The 20,852-nt window shown below is 40.1% G+C and overlaps 1 protein-coding gene across 2 annotated transcripts; it reads right to left on the bottom strand.

The window, feature by feature from the left end:
* Positions 1-1,580: 1,580 nt before the first annotated feature.
* Positions 1,581-17,869, bottom strand: fam163a (family with sequence similarity 163 member A). 2 transcript variants are annotated; one of them, XM_034881260.1, is made up of 5 exons: positions 17,339-17,867; positions 4,307-4,400; positions 4,173-4,194; positions 3,485-3,599; positions 1,581-2,449 (listed from the first exon to the last, which is right to left on the bottom strand). In XM_034881260.1, the coding sequence occupies exons 4-5, from the start codon at positions 3,575-3,577 to the stop codon at positions 2,051-2,053; spliced, it is 492 nt and encodes a 163-aa protein (XP_034737151.1). In that variant the 5' UTR covers positions 3,578-3,599; positions 4,173-4,194; positions 4,307-4,400; positions 17,339-17,867; the 3' UTR covers positions 1,581-2,050. The 2 variants fall into 2 exon arrangements, with proteins under 2 accessions (XP_034737151.1, XP_034737152.1); XM_034881261.1 differs by lacking the exon at positions 4,307-4,400 and having other exon boundaries at positions 17,339-17,869.
* Between the last annotated feature and the right edge of the window lie 2,983 nt (positions 17,870-20,852).

The raw sequence follows: 20,852 nt of genomic DNA, 5'->3' as shown, positions 1-20,852 counted from the left end.
TTAATACAAATTTTTACCTGGGGGGCCCAAACTTTCGAGCCCCACTGTACATCATTTCATTTTAGTGTTGTCAGCATGTGTTTATCAGCATGTGTGTGTGTGTGTGTGTGTGTGTGTGTGTGTGTGTGTGTGTGTGTGTGTGTGTGATTAATCATCACACAAAGAGCCATTTTGAGCAGTTACAAATCTTTAATTGTCAAAAGTTAACACTGTCAAATGTTATACTGTTTCTGTATTCGTCAGGTATGATATCTATTTTAACCACATTTCTAAAAATCTTTTTTTTCAATTTTCAATGATAACTGGTTAAAAGTAAGTAGTAAAATATATAGTTAATACAATGCCTAAATTAATGAATGATGTCTATGCATCATTATCTGTGGTAGTGGACAACAACATGGAGAATCACTGGTATTCACCAGTATTCAAACATCAAACCTGTCAACCTTTACTGATTGCCAGTCCTTTGTTGATTTACAGTATGTGCCCTTTTAAGTTAATCCAGACGGGGGGGACACAATTGGTGCAAGTATCAAGACGTATATTGTAATGGCACTGCAGTTGGCATCTATTTAACCTTAATGAAAAGATAAAAGTAGCTAATGTTCATTGAATTCTAATTTTTATGCACTGTTGTTTAATGCTTGAATGTTAAAACTAGGCCTGTCTGAAAATCTTGCAATATTACCCAACATTATCACACCATGCAAGTCCTTAAGGTTTCTTGCATTGCTTATTTAGCCTCAGGGAACCTTGCTATACACTTAACCATATCGACAAATATCACACGAAATATTGTGTATAAGCAATGCTTGGTAAGTGTTGTGTAGAAAACGAGCACTGTGAAACAGTTTTCAATCACGTAAATGTGTATTCTGACATCCTACAATATGAAAATAAATGAAAAGAAAGAAATGACAGGGTTATTTGCATTTAAAAGATTCAACATGAGAGTAGTACAGGAGTATAGGAGCAGTGTGTAAAACAAAATAGCACAAAGTAGTAACTCACACTCCCTTTTCAAAATACATCATGTTCAAATCCCAGGGTGCATCTCAATTTTGTCAAGAGCACGTTCATTGCTTTCTGGTAAATATTTACATGTCAAACATTTTGCATCACTGTCACAAGAGAAATTTACTTGCAGTTTATGTCCTTGCTCGTTAACACCTTAAGGGAGAAAATGGGTGTTCAGCGTGGATCTAGCAAACAACTACCGCATCCATGATCTATTTTTAATTGCTACATCTGCAGCATCGTCATATCCTACTGGATGTGTGCTGTGCTTTCAATAATTCTCCAATTAAGTTACATGACAAGACAAAAACTGTTGAGAAGAGATCACTGAGAGCTGCAGTAGTTTGCCAGACAGCTTGCATAGAGAAAGCTCCAGTTGTCACACACCTTTCCTCCTTTTCTGTAACTCAAGCATGCTTCCGGAGATCCACAATGCTGCAGTTTGTTTTACCTGTTGTAAGTTTTTCAAATGTGTTTCAGTCTCAACTCTGGTTATAATGACAAAAAATACTTCATATTTACTACATACTTTATCACACTCGTTTTTGTCTTTTTGGCAGTCATTAGGAAGTAGTGTAGCAGGTGAAAATCAGACTGTCAATGATCTAGAATAGCCCTCAGTCAGTAAAGACAGTCACAGTCAACATAGAGTTTACAAGTTTACAACCATACCCTTCCTGTGGGAGAATAAAGACACAAACATACAGTTTCATCTACCATCAATTACAGAATTATTATCTCAGTGAACATAAAACCTTTAAGGGTTAAAGAAAGGAAATAGGGTTAAAATAACCCCTACTTGTCACACACCTTTTTTTCAGCAGTTGTCCTAGACAGTCTTTACTTTAAACCCTCCAAACCCTAAATAAATATGATAACCTCCACAAACAGTGGACTTCATCTAGCTGATCCTCACTGGCAGCTGCAGTCAAAATTATGTTTGTGGTATTGTTAGTGGTGGTGTTGGTGTGTGTAAGTGAAGAGAGCGGTGTCTGTGTGTGTTTAAGTGGTGTCGGGGGAGTTTTGGGGGGGGTCACACCTCGGTGCTGATGGCCTGGGTGTTGGTGTAAAAATCGGGAGGCCGGCCTCGCTGGGTCTCCCTCAGCAGGGATCCTCGGATGGTGGGCAGCGGCATTGCCAGAGCCTGGTTCTCATAGTGTGTGGGCATGTAGGTGATGCGTTCGCCACCGTTGCGCATCTCATCAGTGGTACGGATGTAGAAGGGTGAGTCATAAGGTGAGCAGGTGGGGCAGTAACTGCGTTGCCCCCCTGTGGGTTTGGTTGAATCGGAGGATCCGGGGGGCTCTGGTGGAGACATGGACAGTGGGGTGACGATCGACCCATCCAGGCCGGAGACACTGCAGGCGTTGCAGGCAAAGTGTTGCTGAGAGATGGAGCCGCTGTCCGACTCATTCTTCTTACAGCAGTAGTACTGCAGAGAGAGAGAGAGAGAGAGAGAGAGAGAGTGAGAGAGAAGTCCGTTACATGTCGAACAACAACAGTTTTTAACACTTGAAAATTGAGTTCATCCTTGAGCGCTATCTTATTTTCTTAAAACAAATAAAGAATCTGCTGAGATTAAGATTGTTTAGCAAGTAGGTGTGTGAAGAACCGTAAAGAACTACAAATTCTTACTGATTATTCAAAATACAATTTCCTTCTGCCAATATTGTATGATTATGTTCATTTTTTTGATGACCATTTGGAACTTGAAAACAATGTGGATGTACTTCCCTTCTTCTTGGGCTGAAAGTTTCCTGAAGGAAGTCTGGATCAGTATAGTACAAGTACATTTTCAAGATAACGCCTACCACCTCCTGCTCTCTGTGTGTTGCCGTCTCAAAATCCCTTTCATACCAAAAACAACAACAAACTTGAGCTATAAAGCCCCACTCTGAAAATGGCAAGTTTTTAGTAAAAATTCAGATCGTGCAAGAACGATGGCCTGCTTGGTTCTTTCAGTGAATGATTGAAAAGATTGAAAGGGTCTTTGTTTATTGCACTCATTATCTAACTGGGACATTTTAGGACCGATTTGTGGGGATTGCTGTGGATGAAGTACACACAGCTATATACTGATAAGAGCAAATTAGGTTTAACTATTTATTCAGATAATTTAAATAGCTCAGGTTACAGTATTGTGTGAACAGTTAAACTCATTTCATATTGTATGTGGCGGTTTCTATAACGGGGTGCAACATTTTCAGCAAAACAAATTCATTCTCAAGACCATTTTGCAGAGCCACTGGAGTTTAGTGCCGCCCAAGACGATTGCGATTGGTTTTAAAAAAGTGCAAACAACACAGTTTTTTCTCCTATCTCAGAATGTTTCTGTGGTGTAGGCAGAACTTACTTCACAGCGCAATGGAGATAGGTCTGGCAATGTGATACAACCTGCAAGGTGATGTGATAATACAGTGTGGCAGAAGCACTACAGTAAGATTGAAGTGGGATTTAAACATCCTACCTGGAGTCTACAGTAACAGAGCACAGCTATGATACACAGAAGTATCACTGTGGCCAGTATTCCTCCGGTTATGACAACAGTTCCAGCTGTCATCCGACCAGCTCTCCATCAAACTCTGACACACAGGCACAGGAAGGGACATAATTAACAAGGGCTTCTGACTGCAAAGAAATGAAGTTTAATCAAATCACGCAAAGGTCAGCATCACAATAAACACAGATGCAAAGTGCTGGAATTGGTCTTCTATGTAAATATGTTATTAGAGCAAACTCAAAAGGTCATTCTATAATTATGCAGAGAGAATTAGGTAGAGAACATGCATAGTGTAAATTACTTAAATACAAGCATGCAGTATGACCGTAATGGACAGCCATCATAAAAACACATAACACAATATTTTTTAAATATAATTCTAATCTTTATTTACTGTTTATTTACATCCTTTACTGTAAACCCATGGTAGCCTATGCACAACTCAATTTCTTTGCAGGTGGCCTCTCTGAATCAAACATATAGGTAACTTTATTTTGAATATGTTTTATCAAGTATTTAACCTAATATAACTGAAAAATCTAAATTCATATCGAAATCACATTCAGCTTCCCAAATACACAGTATGCAAATTTTAAATTAACAAAACTAAGTCTTACAGAATAAACCTGGTTGTGATTATTGTTGGAATACTCACGTTCAGCAAAGTTGCTTAACACCTGAAAGCAGAGATATAACAGAGGTAGTATATTAAATATCATATTAAATGTCGCAGAAAGACAGCCAGACAGACAGATAGATAGACAGACAGACATAGATACATAGACTTACATCAGAAGAGTGTTTGAAGGTTGTAAGGGTGAAGAGAAGTCAAATCAAAGGTCAAAGGTGAGAGGAGCTGGAGAGCCACACTGTATGAACATCTCTAAGGAGAGATGAATTGGAAGAAATGGGAGCTTTACACATTCCTCTCCACAAGGTGGCACAGAGAGAACATAACAATATCTCTCACACACACACACACACACACACAATTATAGGCGCATGCTACATAAAAATAAACACCTAAAAGTTAACACACACATGAAAAAAGACGTATATTTTATATCCTCCTTCACACACACACACACATACACACACACACACACACACACACACGCACACACACACACACTCTACTGGCAATAATTAATGCCTTGAAATGACTAGGAATGAAGAAGGAAAGAAAGGAAACTAGCAAAGCAGTAAAAAGAGTCACAAGAGGGGGGGAAGAAAGAGAAAGGGAAGCAAGGGTAGAAAGAAATGTCTGCAACATGATAAATGTATTCAAGACACAAACATGCACCTACAAACAATCTAATGTTGCATTACATAAATACAGAGGGGGATAAAATATTAGCAACACCTGTTCCTATAGTGTAATGCAATGAAATTCAGCATTCAGTCCCCTAGCAAATACCAGGAACAACTTTGGATTACATTAAATTGTAAAGGTGTTTTAACTTTGTCCACCTGCTTAAGCACAGCATTGTCCTTGAATGTATGTGATGTCTGCTTTCTTGGATTTCTGTGATAAAGTTTGAGTTTATATAGGTTTCACTTTTCACTATCTACAGTACTCAGCCTAGGTAGTTATAATTGTTGAGCTACTTGTACAATTCTTCTCAAAACAGATTTTCTGTTTTGCTACAAATAATCAGTGAAACAGAAACTCACGGCTCAAAGTATTTAGAATAAAAACATCAACGTCTCTGAATTTGCAGGTGCTCATTCTTGACCAAGATCTCTCTACCTCATCCACTCTCAAACGCATGCATGCAGCATTGTGGCAGAGCAGCAGTAGTGATTGAGCAGCACAGCAAGGGTCAGTTGTTTAAGGGTTTTAATCTTCAGGCTGGGGCATGTCTAGGTGAAGGGAAATCTATTACTGCTGATCAAAACATGTCATTAGAGAAAGGAAGGTCAGGAAGAAAAAAAGCGGAAAGTGATGGAGAAGGTAAGAATGTATTAAAGGAAGGAGGAAGTGAGAAACTATAAAACAAAGGAAGGAATTAAGGAAATAGCACACTGCTGCAGTACAAATGTTTATGGAAGTTTACACACACACACACACACACACACACACACACACACACACACACACACACACACACACACACACATAATTTCTCAGCTTGTCACTTATGATGCCTGCTGTTGGAATTGACAGGGTATGTTTTTTTTAGTTTCATTTCAGCAGTTTGTAGGGTACATATGATATGATAGATGAAGTATGTCAGTCCAATATTGTGCAATGTGTAAAAAATTGTGCAAAGTGTCAAAGTTAAGATTGAATCTCTCCCAGTTTAAAAGATCTGACCTCCTCACTATAGATATGATTGTATCTGCAGGTCTTCTCCCTAGATCACCACATTTGGAAGCTCAGAGAATAGCAAAGCAACTAAACCTTTACACAGTGGCACTGACCAAGTACGGTAACTGTGATTACGGAACACTTGGCTTTCTAAATATGTGAAAAAAAAAAAAAGGTTGGAAATGTGTTGTCAGAACATGCAAGATGTAACAACTCTGGAGCAACAACTCTGGAATTTTGAATATGAAAACTTAAAACAAACAAAGTTTTGTGGGATATGCATCCCTATTCAGAATGTTCCCATGTTTTTCACCTGATCATTGCTGTGTCCACTGTCATGAGTCATGAAACTCAAGAAAAGATCAATGTTAGTGCATGTTTATATTTCAAAATATATAAGAATGACTGTTTCACATTGTACTTTGCATGACATTTGGACACATTTAGTAACTGCAGTAGAAGCAGATGAAGCTAAAAACTCAAAGACTGAACAGCATCAAACAAAAACTCATGAGATGAGTTGAACATCTTAAACCGATGAAATAGTCCAGTGTTAAAATAAGCTTAATGGATTTCTTAATTAAAAACACACTGAGCTGGAAGTGCTGTCAGACTCTCCACTGAGAAGAAGAAAAGGAGGGGGTGCTGCACCCAGAGACTGCGGCCTGAACCGCTACACTGGCGTTGAGCTCACAAACATGTTTCTGTCAGAAAGTACACTACCCTTCAATTATTTGTGGAGACCAAACGGGATGGCAGCTGACAGATTCCTCTTAACATCATTCGTCATAACTTTCCCAGTGCGTGCAATCTCAGACTCGGTACACCAAACTATTTTTCATAATTAATGCCAGAGTGGTGACTTGTACTGCACGGAGGAAATGAAAATGGAGTCACTGCTGTCACCACCTCATCCTTTACTCAGACACAAAATAACGGATTTGTTTTTCTTCCTGTTTACATGTTGCTCTGCAAGCACTTTCAGACAAACTTGCTGCTTCGATTAATTTGAGCTTAGTTTGTTTGACAAACTACAGAGAGAAATGACATATCTGCATAAGCGCGCACACACACACACACACAAAGAGAGCTGGATAAGTCACCATTGGGTCTAGATTAGAGTGGCCTTCAATCCTCATACTGCCTGAAGAGCCTTGTATACTGATAAGACTCTTACACACATACTGCACACATACAGAATTCACTCAGTCAGACTTGCATTACCAAATAAATCAAGACATATTACTTAAAGATCCGTTGTAACAGACACTAAAGTCTTCAGAGCACTTAGCTGCAGTGTTTTACCGACTAAATAACACCATTGTACCACAACATTCACCACCAATCAACTATAATCAATCCACAAGGTTGATACTGCAGTATGATACTGTACATATAAAGTCTGATGCATTACAGTACATTTGAGGCAGCAAAACGCACATTGTTTGCAGCAGCTTATAGTGCTCTACATGTATGTACACATTTATAAAGATAGCAGCTCAAGTCTTTAAGGACTCGCAGATTTAAGGGAAGCTTTTAGCCTGTTTATAGTCATTTTTGAGCTACTGTGAAAAAAACACTTTTACACTGTCAGAAATACACCACACAAGCAACAGGTCTCCATATCTATCCATTAAAGTGTCAAGCCTAATAATATACAAATTAGGTGTGTCTCAGGTGAATCGTACCCACTTGATAATGAAATCAGACAGAATCCATTCAGTGTGTCACTCACTTGCATTGCAATCTGGTGCTCAGCACATTTTTGGTTTAGACAAGCTGTTCCTTTTCTTTAAAGCTTGAATCTGAAACATTTTAGCTTGAGGCAGAAAATAAATATTTCTACACCATCATGTTTGAGTTACCACACTGACACCTGTCAGTCACCTTTATTGGCTTACCTGTAAAATAAGGCAGCAAGTAATGTTGATGTTTGTAATTGGTGATATCTTTTCGCAAGTGAAGACACAATCAGACCAATCAGGGTTTTGCAGGTGGGAATAAAAATAGACACGCCTAATTCCTAAATAGCTATCTAGCTCCCTAGCTACATTCTTAAAAGATATCAACAGGGCACACATGTGTAGAGGTGCGTGCCTTGATGCAGAAGGTCCAAGTCCGACCTGGGATGATTTTCTGCATGTCTTTCCCCTTTCAGTCTTCTCTTTTATATCTAGCTGTCTTATAAAATAAAGGCGGAGATGCCCCAAAAAATATTCTTAAAAAAAGATAAAAGTAAAATGGCACGAAAAATGTCGACAAGCGTGATTTGCGATGCACATGTTTTTGCATGTATCAAGATAATAGATTTGCGTATGTGTTCTGATTGGTAGCCAACCTCAAAAAGGACAGAGTAAGAGGAGTACGGAATTACTTTGGTTTATTTTCTGTCTGCATCTATTTGTTAACCTTCACAAGGATCAAATATTGTAGAAACCTGCTCTTTACCTTATGGAGAGTGCCATAGATGCTACTGGGGAAGAGCGGTGCGAATGCAGAATGCAAGCCAAGCTCGCAGAGGTTTAGGGATCCTTTTTTGTGGTTATCAAGGCATTCAGTTTCTGCTGTGGCCTGTTGGTAGCAGGTGCTGCCATCAAGACTTTACCAAAACATCGTTTTATACGTTTCACCTGTGCTGTGACATAAATTAGATAACAGAAAGAAAAACTATTGAAGCTCTTAGCAACTACTGCTGAAGCTACTGGGAAAGATGTCGCCTTGACACACGACTGGTTACGGCAGAACAATTCCAAATGACCCTCTCTTCGCTATGATATACACAGGATTATGTCAACTGCACTGCACTGCACTAGCCTAGACTTTGACGATTAAAAGCTTTTTGCTTTTAAATTTAGTGGTATTATAATTTTTTACCTTTCATTGTTTAATTTGCGTTGTTGCTTTCCTTTGTCCTGTAAGCTTTGTTTGTAGGATTAAAACCCCTTCATGCTGTAAAACTGCAAGTTTCCCATATGCTGTTTTTGCCAAATCAAAGTAATGAGAAAATCTCATGAGCTCCCCCCCCCCTCCCTCTGATGGAGTGTTACCTCTGGAGTCTCGGCCATCAGTCTTCAGGAGCAGCTGAAGGACCTTGACTGCCCCGGAGGATTTTTACAAGATTGATTTTTTGGATCTTAAATTGCTCAGACCAGCAGTGGGCCAGTGTCAGTCTCTCTTCCCCCAAACACACAACAAACATATTCTGCACTGGAAACATAAATGCCACAGGTTTGATCCCCACAGTGTTGCATATTTGGGAAAGGCACCAACCTCATCCGTCGAATGTTCGCAGCGCCAAGAATCTTTGTGTTGGATTAAAATGTTGTAACTTCAAACAGATTATTAAATTAACTTTCAATATGTATCCCACGGGATCCTAAAAATTGCTTGTAAAAAATGTAGTCCAGTCAGTGTCTCTATCCTGTAACTGTCAAGAAATTTGTGAAAAAGGTCACATTTTTAGAAATTAATGTACAGTATGTTATTCCTCACTTATGCAAATGTAGTTCTGAAAACATGTAGCAGGATTTTACACTATACTTCCTGGTATACCATTCTCAGGAGAAGGAAGAGTCTAAAGGTTACAGAAGTGAGTTTGTGACAAAACCTTGAAAGTCAAACTCCATCATAAAGGCAAGGCTTTTACTCAGGTTGTATATTGTTTAGATTTTGTTATTGTTTCTGATTTTCAAAATTAATTTTAGTTCCACTTTTGTTGACCAATTGGTAATGTTAATAAAAGCACAGTTAATCCAAACTATGCTTCAGAAATCAATTAGTTGAATCAAAAAACATATACTTGTTGAACAAATAATTGTTGGTTGTAGTTCATAAATACAATACCCAACCCTTGTTTTTAATGTCGGTTTAAGTCTGAGAAATGTCCAGCGAGAATAAAAACTACATACTGCTCAGTGAACATTAATCAATGACATTGACTGACTACTTATTGGTAAAACAAAGAACTAGTTAATACTGAAATGATTCAGCAACTGTATGACCCGTTTCTTACCTCAGTGTTTTTCAAAAAAATCATTGTGATGATAGTTCAAAGAAAAGACCGACAACCACCATTGTTTTGCACTATTATACTAAAACAGGAAAAAAAGATAGCCTAGCACTCAGGACATGTGTCACATTAGTTATAGGAAGTGTTCACCGTCAGTCCTTGGCTGTACTCAAAACGCACTTCCATCCACGGCCATGTCAGACCCCAATGATAGAAGTGAAAATTGAGGGCTGCTTTTACAAGGTTAATTTCACCTGAGTCCCTGAAAATGAGGCCGAGGTAAGTGGAGGACTGAAAATCTTCCCTCTATTCCCTCTAACCACAATCCCAACCCTGAAACAACGACTATGCTTGAGAATCTTTTCTTTATTAAATTTACTAAAACAATTATTAGGAAAAACTCTTTCCTAATAACTTCAGGTGTTGGTCTCAGCAGCAGCAGCGCAAACCCAAAGCCAATCTACACTGGCAATAATTCATGAAAAATTTCAGAACACATTATTTTGAAAAACCACCATTTTGTCATCTGAACTCCACAGATCTATAGCTGCCGTTGTAAGCAGAGAGAAAACAAGTCTCACATCCAAACGGGATTCATGGTCACAGCTGAAATGTAATTTGTCTAATCCGGTTATCTGGCGTTCCAAAGGCTTTCCTCTATCTGTTTCCTCTCTCTATCGTCTCTGATACAGCCCAGCGTGGGCGTCTGTGTGTGTTTGTGTGTTAATGTGTGTGTTCACGTTTGTTTGTTTGCATGCGTGGGTGTGAAGTAACAATTTAGGGGGTCGGTTTAGAAATTGTGGCATTTCTTTTTAATGACGATCACTCACCGTAAAAGTAGAATGATGGGAAAAATGTCAAAACATAGAGACCCTAATCTGTTACAGCTCACAGGATAATTGTTTGGAGCATTTGATTTTAGTTAATGTTGCTTGTGCTCATTCATGTTTGGTGGTTGCAGTGCAGCTCTGACTCTAAAGCACTCACGTAATTTTACTGGAAACATCTGACAGATCAGGTGATCTGTACTGCAAAGAAATGTGTGCTGTCCTTGTTGCTAAGGCTATATAACAGGAAGAATCAGCATCCTGTCATACTGTATGTATGTACTTTTCTCTTTTTTAAACCTAACATATCTATCAAATTGTGAGGCTGGAAGGAGTGAGCTGTATGGCAGGAGACAAAAACTCAAGTTGTGTCTCGTTCTTGCTGGTATGACACTGGTTACTTTACAAGTAACTAAATCATAAAATGACATGCATGCATACTTAGCATTCTGTCCAATATTAGAAATTAAATTCAATATTGTATATAGTGTAGCTTTACTCCCTATAAACCTGTTCCACCCCTTCCACCCTGGCCTATAATGCAACATGGAATGAATAAGTGAAAGGGGAATGAATGATCTATATCAGCTGTTCACAAAAGAACAGTGGAAACATCAATAATAAAGAAAAAAGGAGAGGAGCTACTGAATGCAGAAAAAATATAGAATTCCATACAAACTCAATACGTGCACAAATACATGCACATAATTACATAAAGAACACATAAAGGCTTGGACTGGCATCTACTCTGGATTGCAAAAAAGGGAACCCTTTCTTCTGTAGTTTTTAATTTTTTTGTATCCTCTGAATGTCCAGCAACAAAAGTGATCTATGCTCCTGCGCAAGCCCCTGCACTTTTAAAATGTACTTTTATTTATGTAATAATGCTCCAAATGACAAGTTGATTAACTTCTCAGATGCAAACACATGACCTTGAAAGCATTTTTCATGTACTGGGATCTACAGGAGCTCAACCAACCGTTAGACCATCTTCACTCTTAAGCTGTCGCAGCAGTTAAGCCCAGTAGGCAGAGATTGATGACACTAAACATTTTAGTTCAATTACTTGATTTTTCTCGAGGCCATTTGGAGCAAAGAATGCAATAAATGTGAAGAACCACTCCCCAGAATGATCCTGTTGGCCCTATAAAAGCACATGATCAATACCGGAGCTAAAGCGCCTTCGTCTCTTTGAAGATGGAGAGAAATAGGAAGACAGAGTTGGAGCACAGTTTCAGTCTTTTTCTCCTGTTTCAGTCTTTTTCTGATGCTGTATACGCTGCTGGCAGATTTATGCCGTTATCCAGCTCTCCAGGCTACTGTACTCCAGCCGCCAGCTCCTGATTCAGCCATTCTATACACTCACTCTGAATCAAGATGTGGAGAATACCTTCACTCAGATTGGAAGCAAAAGATTCATTACTCACAGATGGTCCATCTCTTATTTTATACACATGCCAAATTCAACTTCCTACCTTTCACTAAGGCCTATCTCCAGAAATCCAGCTCAGTGTGATGGCTACAAGGGAGTTCAAGCCTCTGTGATTCTACTGCACTTTTACAACTATAACTACTAGTGCTTATATTACTACTATTGTGATTGATACATCAAGGTCTATGATCATAACTACTATTAATATACAAAAGTTTAAAGATGCATTGTGCATAATTTCAACATATTCTTAACACTGAGCCATTGACTTGCTTGCACTTCAAACTGGAAGGCTTGAATTGATGTTCTAGTTAATTTATGTCTAGTTCAGACGGATTCACAGTGAATAACTTGAGCAAGAAAAGGGACTTAACATTAAACATGCATACACCTCTGCATCTGCCTGCTTTACGTAGTTTGCAGAGGCTTCATTATAGCTGCTCAACTCCTCATTTGTTGTTCTGCGATATGCCGGCTTCTCTTTCCCACTTGGCAGCAGAGCAGAATCATTGAACGCACACCCAGTATAGGGCAGCGGCGGCCAGGGGAAACTGTAATTACTATACCTCCATTCTGCTGGTCAGCACGGCAGTCTCATTAAAGGAAATTAAATGGTCCAGCTTCTATCTTTTAGGGAGTAATGTACCACGAATATTACATTAGCATACATTCACATGGACATTTTATCTGTGACAGTTAAAACAGTGAAGCACAGTGACAGATGATAGGCCCGGCCAGATGAAGGCAGGGCTACCTATGTGCCTTGCTCAGGAGCAGAAAAGCAGAAGTAAAAGTTAGGGTTCATTAAGTTATCAGCCGTACATTTCCTTGTTTTGCCATGAGGAATTAACAACCAGCAGTAATGAGCGGTGAAATTTGTTGGTAACAGCTGTAACTCGGATCAGTCCACAGGAGAATGGCTAATTCTATGGTTGATGGTTTAACTTTCAAGCATACAACATTATCAGAAAGTAAGTAGTGTAGCTTCCACTATTTCTTCTCCAAGGCCAAGGTATCAAACAAACATTAATGTACTTCCACTTTATGTTCCCAATCCTATCCTGAATTATGTTAAATAGGAGTTTGAACTGTAAATTTAAATGTGCCCGTCTTGAACAGTCTGTCGAGCTGTAACACTACAAGTCAAGTCTTTGACAGCGTTCAGCCCTTTCCCACAACTGTCAAAATAGATAAATTGGAAATAAACCAGCCTGAACAAAACATGCTCTGTTGTCAGCCTTACAATAGATGAAGTAGGTGTGAATTTGATAGTGCTGCTCAAGGCCATTTTAACACATGGCTGTGCAGAAAACACTGAACCTATGACCTCCGGCTGACAGGACAGTAACTAAATCCACTGTCCCATCCTGCTCACAGCCGGGCAGCCACACAGGAGACACACTTCCAGGACAAACACCGACTCAGATCTCCTCTCATCGCTTGGCATGGGGCTGTTCCTGTGATTTTGTATTTATTACTGCAATAGCCCACTGTTTTGTCAGAGAAATAAACATCTGTAGAACTTAGGAGGTAATTAATCAAACCTCACAGAGGTTTTGAAGACATGTCCATAATCAAAAAATGTTCTAATATGCATTCTCAAAACTTTTCTTCTGAGTAAATTAACCTGACACACATGGTTTGTCCCAAAACAAAGATGGCAACTGGAATCCAAGCACTTGGGAAATGTTTAAATGTGTAACATAATGTTAGCAGGAGATATTTCCGCATATTTCATCAGACATTTCATCTTGAGAACATCAGTTCCTTTACATGCAAAGCAATGTAAAGGAACACATGTCATCTTGAGACTACAGGTTTACTTGGTTTGAAGTAATGTGATTTCTCTAATATTTTGTTTACATGGATTCATATAAAACAGGAGGTAATTCAAAGTTTAAATGGGCGGTCATAGGAAGGTCATGTGAAGGTGGGCAGGTGTAGAAATGGATCTTTTGCTAAAATGTCACTATTAAAAGTAATAATAGTATTAATAGTAAAACATAATCTTATGATTAATTTCTATTACAGCAAATCAAAGTTAAGTTGTTTCACAAAATTCTATGTGAGTGATACTGTGGAGGACATGTCACTCTGGCTAATAGTACCAAAACACTTAACACAGCAGCAGTAGAGCAACGTTAGCAGATAACAGCGTTTCTGTTCCAGAGGCCTCCGGCTCTGCCAACAAGCCTTCCTCTCACTAGTCTCATCCTCATCCAGCCTGGCTGTGCTTCAGAGCTGCGTTAACATCCACAAGCCACACATAACATTGCACAAAGCCACAGTGAGAGTCAAACTGTGATCCAAGCCACCAAAGCAACTGAAAACAAACGATACCTGCTCAAGCCCACGATGGCCAATGTTGCGGCCAGTTAATAGCTATTAAAGTCACAAAGTGTAATGTTGAATAATTCCCCTAGAGGTAAAAAATGAATCATTTTGCCAGCACTATTTTAAGTAAGCTGTATTAAAAGCAAGGCATACTAACATATCAATTTGGTGCCATTCACTTTTTGACAATCTGCCAGGCTCAGCCAGAGAAACACTTTAGTTAAAATGTTGCTAAAATGCACCTGAGTAGGAAGTAGAAGGCTTTTTATCTTTGCTGGGTGGATTTCCCATTCTTTGTTTAACACACCCATGGGTAAAAGTGGCTGATATCCTTTGCTCCCAAACACTTCTGCCAGGAACCAGCCATCATTTGGCAATTCAAATCTATTCTGCAATGGTTGGTCATGGTAGACCTGAAGACGAGCTGATGTGACTGACTGAAGATGAAAGCAGACCCTGGAGTTAAGTTTCCTGTCCTGCTAATGCTGTAGTGCAGTTTGGAAACACAGCTCGTCTCACCTTTAAAAGTGTGACTACAGCACACTTGATTCACGACCGTATCGAAAGAAATACCGGCAGCCAGAAAAACCTTGAGGGCATTTCAATAATTCACACACCACTCCTGAAACACATTCCCTGGGTAGCTCCCCACTCACCCCAACCTCTCACACACCCCTTAAAAACACTCTTCCATGCATGTTGTCCAAGAAAATACATTAAGCAGTGTCAGCAGGAGGAAGCAAGACATGACTTCACAACCAAAGGTAGGCTGAGTACAGTTAGTCTGCCTCCAGAAAGCAAGAGAGATTAAATCTCTGATTTTCCAAAAGTAACAGTGTCTCTACTCTGATTAAAAAACGTCTAATTTGAATACCACACAACCCAGAGCAGATTTGAGTCAGTGAGGCTTATTTCACAAACAAAGCCCACAAACCTTCAACAGTCCTGCCATGTAATTGTGTGGACATGATGCAAGATTGTGGGTCACGCTTAAACCACACGTGTTTGACCAGGCTTGCTCCTCAATTTGAGGTTCTTTAATGTATTTTTTAGTTACTTGGCCACGACTCGGATACTTCAAAATGTTGGAGGAAGATTCATCCATGAAGACTATAAAACTTTTAAAATACTGATGGTTATACAAGGCCAGTTCTTAGTGTCTGCATAAAGAAACAGATAAGGACTCCAGGGCCATAGTTTTCCACTGTTTAATTCTGCAGGCTGGTAAGGATGTATGTGACAAACACATTGCTGCTTTTGGCTGACATTCCAACACCAGACAGGGATTCTGTCCAACAGGTTTTTGAAAAGGTCAAATCAAATCAAATTGTTGGGTTTATAAACGTTGCTTGGGTTAATTGTTTTTTAAATTAACTGAGGTCAATCAAATATTTAGTTTGCCACCCAGAGAGGTTGTTACAGAACAACTTTGCACTGGCAGACTAAATGTTACTAGCAGCTAGTTGTAAATTCCTTCAGTGTTTTGAACTGTTGGCACAGCGCACCATTGTACAACCTGTGTATTAAATACATTTTGTCTGTTGCTGCTGTGTTAGCTGTGACAGGCCCTGACTGGAGACTCCTCTGGGAAATCAGCCCACTTCCTGTTATATCACTGCCACTGGAGGTGGAGGAATTAGGAAGTGTGTGTGTGTGTGTGTGTGTGTGTGTGTGTGTGTGTTTGTATGTGTGTGTATTCGGGCAAGGTGGAGACAGGAGGATCTATAGAGAGGCTGCTCTACAGTTATTTAGTCATGCTGTATTTTCTTGTAGCTTCCTCTGTGAGAAATGGGTCAGAGCAGCACAGCACCTGCTGCTGTCTGTTGATGTGGAAGATCAATACTCTTCAAACTGTACTATAGCTGCACATGTGCACAAAGTAAAGGGACGTCTAACTTGGCAGTTAAAGTATTGTTTATACGTTAATGGTTACATTTAAGTAATAAACAGTATTTGCATGAGTCAAACGGTAACAGCTGGGTGACATGTTTACTATTATTGGGTGCCTGGTAGAGCATGCCCCCCCCATACAGAGGCTCAGTCTTCAACGAAGTGGTAGTTGCCGTCTCTCTCCTCTTCCATGTCTAAGCTGTCCTATCAAAATGAAGGCCTAAAAATACCCAAAAAAATCTTAAAAAAAAACAAACAAAAAAACATTGCGTGACTTGAGATTTATCTTCTATTCTGAAAGACTGCATTTCAAATGCTATAAATGTATGAATTGTTGAGTTTCATAGCTGAGTGGAATTACTGGTGAATGTCCCTGCTTGTTTGGTTACTAAATTCCCAATAATGATAATTATTTCTTCTTTTTTTATGTACAGTATATCTGACATCTTAAATAAGAACCGGGAATGTAAAATATAGTGAAGCACCGAACCGTTTTCAACAGGAGTGGCCTCAGTGAGAATTGAAGCCCACTAGTGACATCCAACTGTGCCTGTCCAAAATGCTTTTTGATTGACTAGCACAAAAATACAGATGACATAAGTGGAAGCATTCAACCCCAAGCCATGGCAGTCACTGCCTAACTTTTCTCTTTACCTTTTCAATTAGAAACTTTGCAGTCCCAATACCAGCAGCAGGCCACTCAGTTCCAGTGTGAACGAACATCACAGCAGCACCAAAATGGCTAAAGCCCAAGACTCCAGCTCCTGTTGAGCTGCTCCTCTGTCACTTCCTCTCCTCTGGCACATTTAACATTGAATTTAAAGTGTAATTTAACTGAAATCACAAATCTTTATGCTAGTCAATGTGAACCTTTACATTGTTTCGCCACTCCAACTGAACGTCAAGGGTCCGAGTCAGATAAGTATGACACATCTGACATTTAAATGCAGAGCCAATTCCTCGTACAGTATAGCTGCAACATGTGACCCATCTCCCTATTTTTCATTATTGCACATACCTGATCTGGTTACATGGTCCGTTCGTTCAACTAATCCTGTGGAGTTTGACCGTGTAATGCCACCAGCATCATTATCGCAAGGAGACAAGAGAAGTGCTGCGCATAGGACTGCGGCGGAACTTCTCCAAGGATGAGACGGAGTCCAGAGCGCACAACACCGCTAGGGAAACACAACAATCCCGCCGTGTGACCAGCAAACTAAAGGTCAGAGGGACGGCTGTGTGGACTACCACGACCAGCAGCCACCGAAAAACGGAGCATGGTCAAGGTACGCGATCGGAGCAAACAGACGGGTAAGGACGAGCACAATGATTCAGGATAAGCGCTTTTACGCGCATGTAACCTGTAAAAACCCTTTAACCTTCACACACAGCAGCGGTCTTCTTGGAACTCTGAGAAGGCAAAAGACCACCAGGAAGCTTAAAATCGTTGAAAATCAAACGGACACATCCAACAAGTGAGGGACGAGGAGGCGAAATGAGGGAGTCCGCTGCTGGGCGGACTGGGAGGAGGCGGTAGGAGCCGCCCCGCTACACACTACCTCCCTGGGAAAAAGACATGTTCATTTCAGAGGGATGCTATAAAAACAGTTGTTAAAAGATACGGTTGTTATTTGAGGGTATGTTAATAAAATACCATGACTTAGGCTGTAGTCTTGACTACTATTGACTGTAGGTTATTAGACTAGACCACAAATACAGTAGGCTACCAAGTCATGAAGTATGACTATTATTGGAACATTTAGCTTACATGATTGAATATATGAGAAATTATATACAATGACCTTAATAAAAACACATGTCTTCTGTGAGGTGATAATAGATCATTTAAGCTGATTATGAAGTCACTATTGCATAAGTTGTAAGAGTTATAACCTGAATATCATAATTATGGTTTATTCAGGATGTTCCCACTAGAGAATAAGGCTGGGTAATGTGGTTGTGCCTTGCTCACAGTTAATAAAAGCTACAGTAACCCCCCCCCCCCCAAACAGACCACTGAGCTACAGTAATTGATTTGCCCTCAATCACTGGTCCCTTAATCTACTTAATGTTGCAACCAAGTCGAAGCAAATATCAACAGAGGGCGAAGGTCTGGCGGAACAGACTCGGCTGAGCCTCAACACAAAACTGAGACGCTAATGGCGTTTTTTCCACTACATGGTATCTACTTGACTCGCCTTTTTTGGTTTTCCATTACATAAAAAATGTCCCTTGTACCTGCTGACAGGTACTCTTTGTACCACATCAGTTGAGGTTCCAAGCGAGCTGAGGCGATACCAAAAGGTGATGTGAAAACCTGCAGACTACTGATTGGTTGCAGAGAATTGTCACTTATCACAGCATCATCATTGCTAGCGACTGGCAGGGGTGTCCAGCTGTGTTTAAGTAGTTTATCAAGTGGTGTTTTTTGCTGCCTCCAGCTTCTTTTAAAACTAAATTTGTCTTCTTGCTGGGGCAACAGCCACATGCCAAGAATCCAAAACAACACCTTCGATGTTCTTAGTGTCGCGTTAGGTCCGTGGTTGTATTAAGAGAAGGTTAGGTCGCCGAAGTTTCCTGCTATGATGAAAAGCCAAGCTTGCCTGAGGCGGTAGGCTACTAATCTGCAATGGAAAAAGGAGGATGGGGGACCGCGGCCAAGCACAGTCGAGTTGAACAGGTACAATGTAATGGGAAAATGCTCCAACAATCTGGTTGAAGGAAGAAAGAGAGCAAACAAAGTTTTAGTAAGTCATGTTGCAGTTTACCATGTTTGGCCAACACCAAGTTACAACAGTAATTTAACTGCCGTCCATCCAAGTTTGTTGTAGGATGTTGAAATATCCATCGGATTTAAAACTGTAAGAACAATATAGACAGGAACACAATAGACACACATCCATTTGTAGTTTCATGCAAAAGAAAGCAAATGAGAGCAAAACATTGATTTGACCTTTTTTAGAGGCAAAAAGTGTATTGCTAGCCTTGCCCCAATTCCTGCCACAACAACATCCGTGCTGAGGCTGTTTAGCGTGCTAAACACTTGTCAGCTCATCGTTTCCTTCCTTGCCCTTGTTGTTGGGACTTCTTGCTCTTTTGCCACAAGCCGCTAGGGTCGTTCGAGATGAAATTTGCCACAGCCGTAGAGTGGACGAGAGCAGGCGGCAGCAGCAGGGGGCGGTGACAAAAAGATGCGGTAAAGTCAGATAGTTTCCAGATGATTCCAGCAGCCTTCAGGCTGAACAGGAAGCCAAAGAAACACTCTCGTCCCTTTAGGTCAGATTCCGATTTACTAAAATGTTATCAGACACATATCAGCTTGCACACAAGTCTCCAGTTGTTTTTATTAAGACAGAGTAGCTGTCAAAATTCTCTGCATGCAATCTGTTGCTGATGTTAATTAACAACAGACTGTAGATGATCCGTGAGCTGAACAGATTTAGTCTCTCTGACTTCTAAATGTCACTATCAGCCACACATGTGGTTTGTACAGAATAGGCCTTTCAATCAGACAAATGGCAATGGAAATTCCTCTGATTCAAAACAATAAAACGTTTATAGAAAATGTCATCATGTTGAATGTCGAATCTGAACCAATCAGCTGTTAAATCCGCTGAAAGGGGATTTCCCAGCATGCTCAGGGTCCGCCTGGGGCTTGCAGTCGGTGAAAAGCAACTGCGTTGCATGTGTCTTAGACCTGCGGTTGCCGTGATCTTGTGATATTATCATTGCCTACTGCGCATGACGTCAGAGCAAGTCGGGATCAAGTCGGGCACAAATGTAACCGGAATGCAACGGGCCGGTGATCGATTCTGCGCAGACCTGGCTCATCTCGAACAAGCACAGGCACACCCATCCGACCACGGGCCACAGACACTCCCACAGTAAAGATAAAAAGCTAGTATTGCAAGACAGTTAAAAATGAAAGAAAACTTTCCCTGAAACAGCAGCTTCTGTTCAAGATAGTTCACAACTCCACAGCAGAGATAAAGCTGCAGGGAGTGCTGGTTGTACAGCCTCGTACTTCATCTGTGTTCATTCAGCTAGAAAACTGCCTTCACTGCTGCAAAAAGTGATTTTACCCTTAGCTGCCCAAAACACAGACAAAGATTGGGTCGATGAGAAATAGCCTTGTATAGGCTTGTTATCTTCAAAATGTAAGAGCAGCTGAATACATCTAAGGAAAAAAGTGAACAGATTACACTTGCCTGTTCTGTCATTGAAAAGGTACTTCATCTGCAATTGAGCAAGGCAATCCCCCACTCACCCCCAGCCACTTCCAGAGTTCATAGAACCAGATGAATGTGAAGCAGAGTGGGGCTTTTTATGTATCACAGAAAAAAAGATAAACATAATGAGTTTAAGCTGCAGTAGGACTCAAACTTAAAGGAATAATTTGGCATTTTGGAAAATAAAAACATTTGCACTTGCTGAGTTCAGCAGCTGGTTAGCTTATACACATACAGTGGGTACGGAAAGTATTCAGACCCCTTTAAATTTTTCACTCTTTGTTTCATTGCAGCCATTTTCCA

Source organism: Etheostoma cragini, chromosome 9 (genome assembly GCF_013103735.1).
Source record: "Etheostoma cragini isolate CJK2018 chromosome 9, CSU_Ecrag_1.0, whole genome shotgun sequence".
In the NCBI taxonomy this organism is placed as follows: Eukaryota; Metazoa; Chordata; class Actinopteri; order Perciformes; family Percidae; genus Etheostoma; species Etheostoma cragini.
This window is presented reverse-complemented; position numbering and strand designations above follow the sequence as displayed.